This window comes from Martes martes (genome assembly GCF_963455335.1).
Source record: "Martes martes genome assembly, chromosome: 2".
NCBI lineage: Eukaryota > Metazoa > Chordata > Mammalia > Carnivora > Mustelidae > Martes > Martes martes.
The window spans coordinates 179,795,293-179,810,199 of record NC_137889.1 but is presented as its reverse complement, the minus strand read 5'-3'; the positions used below and the strand labels follow the sequence as shown (position 1 = coordinate 179,810,199).

Genomic DNA, 14,907 nt, shown 5'->3' with positions numbered 1-14,907 from the left:
TGACTGAGACGAGGAAGGATTAGGGCCTGATATGAGATGGGGCAGGACCAGTGGAGAGGAGCAACACTGAGTACAGTGGGCCCCCCCCCCCCCCGCCATGCCCACATGGAGCTCACACAAATTCAACCTCATTCACTTGGCCAAAAAAAAAAAAAAAAAGAAAGAAAGAAAGAAAGAAAGAAGAAAAAAAACAAAAGAAAGGAGGAAGAGAGAAGAAAAGAAACTTCACTTGTCCCATAACCGCCTTCCATTCTACTGAATGAGCCAGAGACAGGCACACAGATCCCATAGTCGCTCGGCCAGTCCGTTCCCACATGCTAGTCACATTTTGTGAATCTCACAACACTGGATGAGTCTAGTATTTAAAAATGTATTTTCCATTAAAACATGGTCCCTAAATGCAAGCCAGCTGCTTCAACTGGTGCTCTGCTGAAGAGCCAGAGATCTGTTCCAGCGCCGGAGGAAAGAACCGGCCGTGCTGGGCTGATCTCAGGGAACCTCCAGCGGGGCACCTCCTGAGAGCATTTCCAAGGGACGTTTTTAATACAGGGGGTTTTGACCTTACACAGGGACTCAGAACTATCGTCCAGATAAAATGTGATCGTGCTATCGGGAAAAACCACTATGACTGCATTCAGGAGACGGCACGGAGGAGTTCAGTGTTTCGTGTCCATCTGTCCAATTCTCCCTTTACTGGCTCAGGTAGGATCGCACAGCTGGCTGTGGCCAAGCTGGGAGTGATTCACAGATCTTCAAATTCCCAATCCAGAGCCCATTCCTCCATTCTAGCTTATTTCTAATCAGAGCAAGAACAGATCGATCTGGGGCACCTGGGTGGCTCAGAGGGTTAAAGCCTCTGCCTTCAGCTCAGGTCATGATCTTGGGGTCCTGGGATCGAGCCCCACATCGGGCTCTCTGCTCAGCGGGGACCCTGCTTCCCTCTCACTCTCTGCCTGCCTCTCTGCCTGCTTGTGATCTCTATCTGCCAAATAAATAAATAAAATCTTTAAAAAAAAAAAAAAAGAGCAGATCAATCTCCGGCTCCATTAAAGGAAAAAAAAAAGCAACTCTCTCTCCCACTCGAAGTTGTTAAAAATCAAGTACACAAACTTAGACTAACATTTTCTTAAAAGTTACTAAAACCGGCTAAATCTAAAACAACCTACCCACTTTTTTTTTTTAAGGTTTATTTATTTATTTTAGGGGGAGGCGGAGGGAAATGGAGACAGAAACTTAAGCAGACTCCACACCGAGCTCCACAGGGGGCTCGATCCCAGGACCCTGAGATCAGGACCTCGGCCGAAGCAAGAGTCAGACACTCAACCAACTGCGCCACACAGGGGTTCCCACCACCTTTATTTAAAGGGAAGAGATGGGCAGACAAGATATCACCACCACCACCAATGTTATTTTGACTTCAATACACCTCTTTCTTCTGAGCACTAACGATCAATAAAAGTATTTCATTATTTTTCTAAAGATTTTATTTATCTTAGAGAAGATAGGCACACGCATGCCTGCAGGGGAAGAAGAGGAGGGAGCGGGAGAAGCCTGACAAGCGGCTCCATCCCAGGACCTTGAGATCATGACCTGAGTGGAAATCAAGAATCAGACGCCTAACCGACTGAGCCACCCAGGCGCCCCTAAAAATATTTTATTATTAGCTAGACTCTAGTTGGCCCATCAGTGGCAATGTGCTCAGGTATAAAGGATTTTAATGCAGCACTGTGCACAGATATGTGCTTAATAAATGCTTCTTGATGACAATGAAAATGATGAACTAAAGCAGTAAAGGCTCCTGGGGAAGGGAGGGGCAGAATAATGACCATGTTAATGACAAAGAAATGAAACAAAAATCAGACAAAAATTAAAGGTTATCAAGATCAGCATTGGTCCTGAATGTTTCTCAGACAGAACCAGAACATGAGCAAGCAGCGCTTGGCCTCTTTAACTGGGGTTCAATACAGAACGCTCAGGGGCTCTCTAAGTTAGAGGTTATATCACCCGTTCTCCTGAAATGCCAATTTTACTCAGTGATAATGAAAAAGAAAAAAATTCTGTTGTCAAAGTCAAGAGTGTATGGTAGCTGAAATGTATTCTTTAGGTTTGCCTTGTCTCCTTCCTTCTAGAAACAGGAGCCCTCTTTCCTGTGGGCTTTAGACAGACAGAATGAGAATGCCAGTGATGTCGAGAGGAGACCCCTACCAACCTATAAAGAACACGTAACAATGTCTGATTTCAGTCAACAAGATTTCAGATTTGTTACTGCAGCATAAAAGAAAAAAAAAAAAAAAAAAACCTAAGTCTTCAACAAGTCCTTACAAGGCCCTACATGATCTGACCTAAGTCATCTCATTCCATTATCCTTGCTCACTCCATTCCAGCCACTCTCTTCCTTGAAGACTCACGTGAATTCCTACCTCAGGGCCTTTGCATTTAATATGCCCTCTGTGTCAATGACTTCTGGTGCTCACAAAGCCCCGCAGCTGAGTGCACTACCTATTCAAATGTCACCTCATCAGAGAGGTCTCTCCCGACTCCCTATCAAAAGCAGCATCTCCTCCCCCCACCAGCTTTAGATTTATTTTATTTCTCTACGTTTGTGTGCTAGGTTTGTGGGTCAGCTTCATCCGACATGCCCCTCTTTGCTAGGAAGCAGGAATTTCTTTATAAAATGCCTAACAGTGCCTGCCTCATAGGGATACCGCGAGGCTGGAATGAGTCAATGATGTGATGGGCTTAGAACAGTACCCAGCTCGAGGTAGGCACTACCCGGGATGCACTATCGGCCCAGTGCCGTCTTCCCCGCAGCCCAAACCAAGCCTGCTGATGCAGCCTCTTTCAAACTAATCCAGAGGCTGCCCATCAGAGAATCACCTGGCGAGGGCCCCCATCCAGATGGGAGTGGGGTCACTGATTTTTCAGCAGCCCAGATGATTCTAATAGGCAGCCAGAGAAGGGAGTTCTAGCCCCACTCTTGACTCTGTCCCCAGCCCGCAGGCAGCCAACCCGCTAACGGGACAAGCTCCGCACGCTACAGACCAGAATCTCACTCAGTCATTGGTACCCCACTGGCGCACTGAAAAGAACCAGAGCGAGATCCGGGGAAAAGATGACAAAACTGAAAAGCCAGGTGAAAATGAGAAACTAAGTAGCAGTGGGAAGATATTAGCATCTCTCTCCTCATCAATAAATATTTGCCACTTTACAAGGCACAAAAGCCAGAAAGTGAGGCACGGCAAGGGGAACCTGGATCAGGGGTGGGAGGCAGGTCATCGTGGGTGACTCAGCGTTTTCACGGAACGCAGGCTCCAAAATGAAAGCCATCCAAGCATACCGCGGCTGGCTTTTTCCTTGGGGCTCTCCCAGGACCCATAAAAGAGGCTGCGAGGAGAAGCCATCCGGCCCGGAGAGGCGGCGTGCCACCTAGCCGCGTCATCCACTCCGTGGCCTGTGCCTGCCAGTGCCATCTCAAAGGAGCCGGCCGCTTCAGGACACCCTGCGTGGCTGCACTCCAAGTGTGACAAGGTACAAGGGGCCCTAGATTCATTCCCTGTGCCCCGCCTCACCCACTGAGGAACACAGATCCATTCGATAGTTCAGAGGAAAAATCATCCTTTAATCTTACTGATGTGACAAGAGTTCTGCTGCTCTGGCGTTGGAAAGGCCTAAGCTAGAGTCTCAGCTCTGTGACATTCCAGCTGAGTGACCCTGCCCGTGACCCAGTCTCACTGTGCCTCAGTGTCCCCATCTGTACAGCTGCTCTCACGGGCCCCTTTTCACAAGGCTTCTGCGACGGTGAAACGAGATGGTGCCTCACAAGCACGAGCAGAGCACAGGCCTGTCCTATGCGCCCATAAGGTGCACTGTTTTACTCCCTGTTATTATTAGAACGTAGAAGAGACTAAGACACACTGAAGCTAGAAGATTAGAAAGTAAAGACAAGGCAGAAGGGATGACAAGGTGATGGGTCTTTAAAAGTATGACATCAACAGCCAGCTGCCTGAACTTGAATGTACAACCATCTTCTTCAGCTTCCTGTTTAATTAAGAACAAGTAATCTGTGGTCAGATTTTGGGAATGGCATTTGTAGAAAGGGATATTAAAGCGGAAAAGGACTTAATCTCAACTACAGGGAAAAAAAGAAAAAAATAATTTCAAAGATGTTATATGAAAACACATTAGTAGTTCTACTAAAAGGTAAGGGGTTTGGATTTTGTTTTTGTTTGTTTGTTTGTTTGTTTTTGGTTAAGATTAATTTACTTATTTGAGAGAGAGCATGCCAAGATGGGAGAGTGGCAGAGGGCAAGGGGAAGAAAATCTTAAGCAGACTCCTGGTGAGCACAGAGCTCAATGCGGGGTTTGATCCCACGACCCTGAGATCACCACCTGAGACAAAACCAAGAGTCGGATGCTTAACCAATGCGCCACTCAGATGCCCCTAAAAGGTAAGTTTTACGTTTTGTAGCTTTTCTGCAATGTTGTCCGGTATCTTCTATATTTAAAAATAATATAAAAAGTGGGGACGCCTGGGTGGCTCAGTTGGTTGAGCGGCTGCCTTCGGCTCAGGTCATGATCCCAGCGTCCTGGGATCGAGTCCCACGTCGGGCTCCTTGCTCGGCAGGGAGCCCGCTTCTCCCTCTGCCTCCGTCTTCCAGTGCTTGCTCTCTCTCTCTCTCTGACAAATAAATAAATAAAATCTTTAAAAAAAAATAATATAAAAAGTGTATTTAAAAAGTAGTTAACACAGGTCTGTTTAAAATTAAGACCCAAGAAGACTAAAATGCCGACATCATTAGTGAGTTAAGGAATGCAATACTTCTCTTTGCCATGATCAGTGCCCCACTTATAATAAGTTTTTAAAGCCTACTGTCATTGAGGGGAAGATGACAGAAACGAGGGGACAGGAGGGATGGGAAAGAAGGAATCCCTCCTACATCCTGATGCTACTGGGGCCCATTCTAAGAAGAAAAGAACCAAAAGCAAAATGGAGATGACCACATCAGCCAGCTCTTCCATCAACATTCATAGGCCAAAGACAAAAATAGCATATTGAATTCACTGGCACTGGTGGGGCCCCTAGACCCTGGAGTCAGAATGCCCGAGTTAGAATCTCAATTCACCACTCTGAAGCTGTGTGATCCTGAGAAGATTAATTAACCTTTCTGCACCTCAACTTCCTCATCTGTAAAATGGGCATACTAGCAGTACACAACCTGCTTCTGTGGGTCGTCGTGAGGACTGAATGCATTAACGAAGGCAAAGCAGCTGGAAGAGCCCAACACTAATCACTAAACGTGTGTCAGCCCCTCCCCACTCCCCCTTGTTCCTCCACACTCCCTGCGCCCTGCCTTCTGGCTTTCCTCCTCTCCTCTCTCTGGTCCCTCTTCTCAGCCTTTCACCACCAGGCTCCTGCCCACCCTCCCCCTTATCCCCTTTCACCCCAGCCTACCAACCCCCTTCTCCAGCCCCAGTTCTCAGTACTTTCACCCTTGCTGTCTCTTCCCCTGGGAAAGCACCCTCCCCCTCCCCCACCGCTGGGGGCACACAACAAACCTTTTTCGGGGGGGGGGGGACTTCAGAAGCAAAACCCACATGATAAATGCTAGCCCTTCCATGAAGTCTAATTTTAATGACTTCCCATTTGTTTCCAAAGCACTCTGGGCAACCCAACCAACCTAGCTGCCACCATGCCATACTTAAGCTGTCCATTACTTCTCTGCCTGCACCACTAAAGCCACCAGAAGCTCTTTGGACACAGGGCCCCAACCCCAAGCCCCCAGTCACGTGTGTTACGGCACTGCCTGGCAACAAGAAACCCTCAAATGTTTGGTGAATGACTAAGTGAGGGAATGCCTCATTTAGTTCTTTCTGATAACCTCTCTTCCTCTCAAGGGTCTCCTTTTAAAGCCTAACTGACAGCGTCATTACACAGCAATCATTAGCAACTAAAACAGAAGAGAGCCAAGCACTTCTCCAAACTGTTTGTTTGTTTTCTCACTTAATCCTTGGGATCACCCTGACTTCACCTCCTACCTCCTCCTCTCTGCCCAGCTCCCCGCTCCACTCCAAGTACACCAGCCTCTATGGAATTCCTACCACAGGTCTGCTCCCTCCTCAGAGCTCCTGCATTCCTCTTCCCCATACCTGGAATGCCCCTCACTCCCACCAGTCACCCTGCTATTAAAAACTACAACATCCTCCACTCCTCTCCCCTCCGTGCTCACGCACCTGTGCGACCCACCCCCTGCTTTACTCTTCTCTACAGAACTTCCAACCATCCAACACACTGTATGGTTTACGGGCTTACAGGCTCCCTCCCCTAAGCCAGACTGAGAACTTCACGAGAGACAAGAACAGGGCCTGGTACATGGTAGATGCTCAGTAAGCAGTGTAGACCGAACAGCTCCATACTCTGCGGTAGGTACATTTTAGGTGTGAGGACGCAGGAGCGCGTGCAGAGGAGCTGACGAGTAACTCACCTGCGGTCACACAGCTAAGACATAACAGAGCAAGGATGTGAATCCAGGCAATTTGACTCTCGGGCCAACTCTGGACTATTAACTGTCTCCCAACCTGACCCAGGTAATAGTTAAAAGACATCATCACATTCAGGGAGCAAATCCTAGCCGTCTGTGTCTTTGGGCGGTACAGAACAGCCATCCACTGGAAAACTTGAAAAGGACAAGTAATTTCACTCTAGACAGTTCCATGTGGTAAAGCACTACCAGATTTATAATTTATACACCACTGACAGTTTTTCTTTGGACTTAATAGTTCAGGAAAAAAAAAAGGAGATTGATCACACCTTTTTATACTATAATATCCAAATGAACAGCAAAATGACAAACCATCAACTAACATGGAGGTGGCTTCCAATGACATATATGAAAAGCCAAAAGTTGTGGTGGAGGTGGAAAAGTACAGACTGCAAGGGGACACATGGGAATCTTTGGGGGTCATGAAAACGTTCTGGACCTTAATTTTAGTAGCGGTTATGCCAGTATAGATATTTATCAAAATTCATCAAGCTGTACACTTAAAACAGGTACAATTTTTTATTATATCTAGGATGCTAAGTAAATACTAAAAAATAAAATAAAGACTATCAGAGTTCTACCCAAAAAAGGTACAAAGAATATTTCCAGGCTAATACTCCCAAATTAGATCCAAAAAGACACACCAGAAGTTAGGCATTATTAGCTTCTGAGCATCACACCTCTCTCTCTCTCTTTTTTTTAAGGACAAAGAGGTGATTGGAAAAAGACAAGTAGTGAAGAGCTCCGTATAATGAGATCCAGCAGGGTGGCTGATGTGCGGCTCAGAGCCTGCCTGACCGGTGGCAAAGGTGGTGCCCACAACTGACATTGACTGTGTGCTCCTTCTGTCCTTTGGGTAACCTCAGATCAGGACCCTAGGACCCTGAACAGAGTCCAGTCGGGGTAGTAAGACACATCACTGCTCGTCTCCACAAGGGCCTCTGCCGCGTCTTGACCAGTGACAGGTACGGATGTCGAATCTGTCAGGATTCTGAGTTTCGAGCATCAGAAACCAACCAGCTAATAGAACAGGTCTGTGATTTCTTTTTTTTAAAGAGCCATTGGATAGTTCACAGAAGGTCTAGGAAATCCAGAAAACAAGCCACATAACTTAAGGACACACAGCAGAGCACATGGACATAGCCAGAACTGGCCTGGCCCCTGGGACCACAGCCAGCAGCTGCCCCCCAACTATCTGTCCTCTTCAAATGGCCTCCAGGCACTCCCAGCTTCTTTCCAACACTTGCCTCCACGCCTCCACCTTCGGATTCACACTCTGGTGGGCGTGTCTGAGCAGCCTGGCCTGCAAAGGTAGGAATTTCCCAATCAGGGAAAGAGCCAGGGCCCTTAAGACTGATGATGCCCACCACGAACAGAAATGGATGACACCCCATCTTTGGGAATACTAGTGATAGCAAGTAATAAAAGGTTTTCCAAAAATATTTACAAGAAAAAAATCCTCAAAGAGGGAACTTAAAGGACTCATAACCACAGGTAATGCTATTTGGGGAGGGTGGGAGTCTTTTTCATATCATTTAGTGTTGTACTCAGTATATTAGTTTCAAAAACTACAAGTCTACCTTCCTAAATTGAAAATGACTCATTAAGAGTGTTTTCTAATTAAAAGAAAATTCAAATCTGGAGTAGCAAATACTTTGTCTGCTAGAATAAAGGACACAAGAGAAAAAAAGTCCTTAGCTCTGAAACAGTGATGTGATAATCACTAAAATATACGATTCTATTTAAAATGCATTTCAATATCTTTTTCTACTTAAAGCATATTTTTTTATTTATTTTATTTTATTTTTTTAAGATTTTATTTATTTATTTGACAGAGATCACAAGTAAGCAGAGAGGTAGGCAGAGAGAGAGAGAGAGAGAGAGAGAGGAGGAGGAAGCAGGCTTCCTGCTAAGCAGAGAGCCTGATGTGGGGCTCGATCCCAGGACCCTGGGATCATGACCTGAGCTGAAGGCAGAGGCTTTAACCCACTGAGCCACCCAGGCACCCCAAAGCATATTTTTAAATATATGTTCTGCTTAAAAGAATAATTCTCAAGAGGTACTTCTCCTAACCCCAATCTCAGAATAAGAAAAAAGAACAAGCTATGAAAAGCTATTAACACTAATTCAAGATGACCAACTATAGAAAGATATCTGTGTCAATGTCAGATCATCAGAAAATCCACCTCCAACTAACAAAGTTTATTTTCTAAAAGAAGAAAGCCTTCCAGTGATCTCAATGTGTAGTTAACATGAAATAAACCCTACGGACCAGAATCTGGTCATAAAACAAAAAGACAGGGAATGTCAGACCTGTCAAGCCCTGCCTTAGCCTTATCTACACAAGACTTACATACCAGATCCAAAATGGAAGCACGCATTTTCACACACAGACTCCGGGGCCCTTAGTACATCAACAGCATTTTACTTGCTCCTTGAGAATTCCTCCATGCCACAGACATTCTTCAAAACTGGTATCTTCGCGCGTATTTAAAAAGAACTATTGTTTAAATTGGTTTGCTTATGGCTGACTTTGTCAAAAAAGACCGAATGAATAAGTGAGAGTTTGTATTCCCTGAGGAGACAATCTGAAGATAATGAAAGACGACTCAGAAGCATGCTAAACAGCACAAGGGAGAACTAAAATTTTCCAGAGAATTCACTATTTAAGAGTTGACCATGTAAGTGCAATTCAATACCTATTTGAGGCCCTAAACAAAGTGCCATCGTGGATGAGAAATGGATACTAAACAGACGGTCCTAGATCTCAAGGGGGTAAGACTCTAATTGGGAAAGGGACAAGTAAACGAGCAGCTATTGCTATATTAGACAGAACTGAGAACAGAGGTAAACCCAACTTTGGAGATTCAATGGAGGGAAAGAACGAGTCTGCTAGAGAGGGAACAGGAACCCAGTAAAGAACAGTTCTGCGGAAGCAGCGCCGAGGGCAGTGGGCAAGGAGGCCGCAGTGGGCAGGGGGTGGCGGGGTGCAGAAACGGAGCTTAAACTGCACAAACCAATTCAACCCCAGGTTTTGAGGAGTCTGCATTTCATGAAGCAAACAGGAGCCCTTGAGGTTTTGTGTGGGGCAATCCTAAGGACAAAGGTGATTAAACTGAGGACAGAGGACAAAGTGAGAGGGGCTGAGGCTAGCAAAAGGATTACTGCAGATTAACAACAACGTGAGAAAGATGGGTGAGCCCTAGGACAGCAGCAACAGGTATGAGAGAGTTCCATGAGGCCCAGGAGGAGAGGCAGTCTCACTCTCACCACCAGCCAGGGAAACGAGAGGATGAGGAATCACTTAGTTTCCACCTTAAGTTATTAAATGAATTGCGAGCGAATAAAATTAGTCTTGTTTTCCTCTTTGTTTTGACTACTAGGAAGCTCAGAGCCAAATATATGGCTTATTTCTAACATATGGCAAGCAATTATGTGCAGCCTGTAAATCTACGGTTTATTTTCCTTCTGTTTTTTAAATTTACTTATGAGAGAGAGACAGGAGAGGCAAAGAGGGAGAGAGAGAATTCTAAGGAGACCCCATACTGAGTGTGGAGTCTGAGGCCCTGGGATCGATCTCACAACCCCCAGATCATGACCTGAGCTGAAATTAAGAGTCGGACACTTAACTGACTGAGCCACCCTGGCGCCCCTAATTTCCTTCTCTTCGCAGGCTTTTATCTATACTTAATAAGTCACCTTTAATTATTTTTAAATGAGGCAGAAAATAAATCAACATATTAAAAAAAGACTGAGACCAAGCCAGAGATAGCTGGACAAAGTAGCCGGATCAGGGATATAACCTGTAGGCTGCCAAGCCAGAGCATTCTCCTCACTGCTCTACCACTCTAGCAAAGGCCACATCTCCCAAAAGAAACTGAAAAATGCCAGACTTCCAGATTTTCCAAACTTCCTTATAAGTAGCAGTGCCATGAAATCAGTTCTCCCCAACAAAACTGAATGGGAAGTCTCCAAGGTGACCTTCTAGAAGACTCCTCTCTGCTAAGAGGGCGTTACAAGAAAACATCTTCCTTCCCTGTCTCACACAGGCATGATGTCTGGGGTCACAGCAACCACATTGCCAACATGAAGCAATGAGCCCGAGGCTTTCCATAAGCCAAAATACTAAAAATAGAGGAATAAAAGAATGCAAAGAGCCTAGAGTCTTCAAAAACATCATTTAGACACTGCACCACCCTTATAACCAACTATTTTCTACACTTCTTGCTACTGGACAACAATAAATTCTGTTATCTATGCCATTTTTTGTAGTGTATTGTTACTTCCCAATGATGGATACAACACTGGTCAAATCGTGAGGTCAGTTTCTGACAGGCTGATTTTTATTCTGCTGAGTTAACAAGATCATTATTACTGAGACGAGAAAACGCAAACATGTATTAGAAACATGTATTGCAGTCAGGAAGAAAGCAGTAACCTCTAAGAGCTATTGGGGGCAGCTAAAGATAAAAACAGAAAGGGAAGTAATGATAAATAACATTTGAAAAAGCATGATCAAGTACTGATTGACAGGAGCACTTCTTGGAGGCAGGACCAAAGGAAGGAAAGAGTAATGTACAGAAGTCCTCTAAAATGGAGAAAATGAAGGAGACTTTCTCTTCTGGCAATGTTATAAACAAGATAACCTAAAAATCCTTCCCAATATAAAACGACAAAAAATTCTTTGTAAAGTAGAAGAAACATCTGTTTAAACACGTATCTTAGTTCACACGAAAATAAAGAACCTCCCCAAAGACCAAAAATCAAAGAAGAGCCTGAAATCCACAGCATAAAGTAGAAGCTGATCATGTTTAGAAACCTAGGATTTGGGAGACTGGAGGAGAGGGGAATTGTGTGTGTGTTAAGGGCACCTGATCTTTGCACTGTAACAAAAATAAAAAGGGAAAGAAATTACTAGCCTAATATTTTCTTTAAAACACCATCTTGAACACAAATTATAACTAGTTTTCAACCTCGGACACTTCACACTTTATATAAACAAATTCCAGCATTAAGTGCGTATTTTAAAAAAACATGTTCATATTACATACTTAACATATCACAACGGGCTTCCTGAATATTTCATAAGATTAAGTAAAATATAAGATGAACAGAAATCTTTTCCTGAAAAAACCATACATTGCCCAATTTTTTGGCCACGATTTAATCATTAATCACTTTATCAAGTTCAGTATATCTGTAACCACACTAAAAGGTTTCCAAATTTTAGGACTTTTTGGTAAAATTTTATCATTAGGGTCATTGTAATAATCTTCTAGCGACTATGCTACCAATAATTTCATAATACCTTATATATCACAGAAAAATAGTCTGTCATCTTTGAGCTAATGTTATAGCCCTCTACATGACAGATTCTGCAATGTACAAATTCAGCATATAAATAAATAGTAATGGGAACTGGCAAAGGATGTTGGGTCTACATCTACATAGAGGAAAGTCTCTAATATTAAAGAGGCCAAGAGAAAAGAATTACCTCCCCAGCTAAAAACAACAACAACAACAACAACAACAAACCCCCCCCCAACAAAAAACACAAAAACCTCTTAAGGTGGTCCACTGAGTTTACCTTCTGCTAGCCTCATCTGCTTCCCACGTTCCCTTGAAAACTGAAGACATCTTATATTCCCTTTGCTCAGCTTCATGCGGGGTTTATGAATGGGCACAGTTCCACCCTAAATTCCACTAAGCCACCTTCATTACTCAATTTATTTCAAGGCCATCTTCTTTCAGGAAGTCCTATCTTTGGGCAGTTCAAAGAGCCCAGGAAATGCAAACACATAACCTATATTATCCTCAGAAGGGTTCCATGGGTCTCCACTGCATTCCCAGATTTACCTAAAGACGAAACCTTTTAACCTTCTGTTTAACGCTGGATGCCACAATAAATACAGCATCCTAAACTCTGCTTTGGACGGTGCTGCACCCTGCATGTTTCTCCAAACCTATGTGCTAGAAGGTAAAAGACTAAGCATTTACTCTACAAATAAGGCCACTAAATGCAGAGGGAAGTAATCAACTCGGGAATCAAGAACCCAAGTGTGAAAGGACTGCGTTTGGCTTGGTTTTCCCCCTCCCGCCGACTCAGGGAGAAGGTCCAGTGATTCGCTCCAGTCCCAGGGGACGACAGAGGCTCCCAAGGGCTCGCTCGGGTCCTCCGGGAATAAACCACGAGTTAGCGGTGCCGGGAGGCTCCGAGGGGCGCGCTGCATTCTGGGACTCGTTTCCACAGTTACCCACGTGCACCCAACCCAACCGCGACTCCGCGCGGCGCGGACCACAAGTCCCAGAATTCCGCGCGACCGCCTTTCCCCTTCACACCCGGCCACTGGAGCCAGACCCTAAAGGAAACCCCTAAAGCGTCCTCCCCGCAAGCTTGGCAGAGGTCGCGCCCCGCGAGCGCTACGCGGGGCCTCTGGCCCGGCCCTCCCTGCAGGGAAGCGGGTCCCCAGGCACCAGCGTCCACACCTGACGACCAGAAATTAGACAACTGCGTCACAGACTGCCAATCCCACGGACTGCCTGGGACCCCAACACCTCCCCTGCGCAAAACCCCCCACCAGGTCTCCAGGGTGCGACCCCTCCGGATCCCGCCGCGGAAAACCCGCAGCCCGCGCCCCGGCCCCGCCTCCCAGTCCCGCAGCCGGAGCCCGCGCCAGCGCTGACCTCGCTTCCCGCCGCTCTGGGGGAATCGTGGCCAGCGCCAACCTCAGGGCACCTCCCCGCCCCCTCCACCTCAGCCCCGCCCCCTCCACTCCCCGCACCCGAAGCTCAGGGCTCCCCCTTCCACGGACTCTGTCTTGATCGGGGGGAGGGATCCCCTCCCAGAAAACATAGTCTGACACCTCCCCCCCGACCCCGAGCCCCGCGCGGACCGAATCTGGACTTGACAGTCCTCCCCCTGCCCTGGCCCCTCCCAACCCCCCTTTCCTCCCAACTAGCTCTACACCCCCACCGCACCTCCTCTACCCCTGCCCCCATCCTGTCACCCCAAACCCTCCCCTCTTCTCTCTCCTCTCACTGCCAATTACCCTCTCTTCCCAACACCTGCTCAATCCTATTACCCCAACGTCTGCCCCCTCTCACCACTCCCAGTTACCCCACCACCCTTCTATGCCTCTCCAGCCCGCCGGACTCCCCAACTATCCCATCACACCCCAATCCCTCCCACCACCTCGCTCTCCCGTTACATCAGCCCTCATCTCCGTGCCCGCCCTCCTGCCCCGCTCGGCCGCTACCCCCATTCCCCCACCGCATTGTTCCCCCCACCCCCGCCATCCAGCCCTTCTTCCCATTGTCCCCGCCCCCGCGCTCCCCTCGCACTCACCCGCCTTTCTCACGGAGCCGCCCGCACCGCTCAACCCCTAGGAAATCCTCACCCCTGCGCCCCGCTCGCTCGCTCCCTCGCTCTCTCTTCCCGCGCCGGTGCCACCCCCGGCCCTGCCCGCTAGCGCCCGCCGCCGCCTCCACCTCCATTCACCCCAGGCACTCCGGTCCCAGCCCTTCATCGCACGTCCCGCCCCCCCTGCCCCCAACACTGAAAAGGAGCCAGTCCCCACCCCCCTCACCTCCGCCCTCCCCCGGCAGGCCGGCCCCTTCCCCCCCACGCCCGCCCCCGCCCCGCGCCGCCCGCAGCGTCACCGCCCGCCGCGGCCCCGGGAGGGGAAGGGGTGGCTCCCGGGCAGGGGCTCCCGGCGCGTTTCGGGACAGGAGGCGCGGGGCGGGGACTGCGGGAGCGGAGTGGAGAGTGTTGGCAACCGCCCGGCCCCGGCCCGCTCCCTCTCTGTTACTCACTGACAGCGGCGGCATCCGAGTGCATTTTCGGGCAGCTCACACCCCACTCTCCGCCCAGGCTCCCGCGCTCGCCTCGCGGTCCCCCCACCGGCTCGCCGCACCTCGGCTCGGAGCTGAGGACCAGCCGCCAGCACACCCGGCCCGCCCACCTCGGCTCCAAGCATTGGCTGAACCTCGGCTGCGGGACCGCCCCTCCGCGTCTCTCATTTGACAAAAGGAGTGCGGAGGGCGCCGGTCTAGAGCTGGCAATGAGGCCACGCCCCTTGAGGTCCAATGCGATTGGCCCCGGCGCCTCGTCCCCGTAACGCCCCTGGCGGAGGCCACGGTCTGGAGCAGCAGGTTGGACCCGGCTGCTGTCACTCATCCCCGGGGGTCCGAAAGCGCGTGTAGGGGCGAGGCTGGGGAATTGGTCCACCTTGACCCTGAAGCCCCGCCCCGTCACGGGCGGGATTGGTGGAGCTGCAGACCAACCGAGAAAGATGCGTCGGCTCTGAAACAAAGCACGCGTGGTGTTCCGCGAAGAGCGGAGAAGGGAAAGCACAGTTGGGGCAGCTCG

At 48.2% G+C, this 14,907-nt stretch overlaps 1 protein-coding gene across 7 annotated transcripts in view; it reads right to left on the bottom strand.

The window, feature by feature from the left end:
- DCUN1D4 (defective in cullin neddylation 1 domain containing 4) overlaps nt 1-14,491 on the bottom strand; it is a 71,624-nt gene extending 57,133 nt beyond the window's left edge. For 4 of the 7 annotated variants that reach the window (XM_080795809.1, XM_080795807.1, XM_080795808.1 and 1 more), the window contains exon 1: nt 13,937-14,051. In XM_080795809.1, the coding sequence (XP_080651935.1) occupies nt 13,937-14,033 (97 nt within the window). In that variant the 5' untranslated portion in view covers nt 14,034-14,051. Of the gene's footprint in view, nt 1-13,884; nt 14,071-14,351 lie in introns of those variants that run through there. The other 3 variants (XM_080795811.1, XM_080795813.1, XM_080795812.1) reach the window with 2 other exon arrangements.
- Nucleotides 14,492-14,907: the final 416 nt, after the last annotated feature.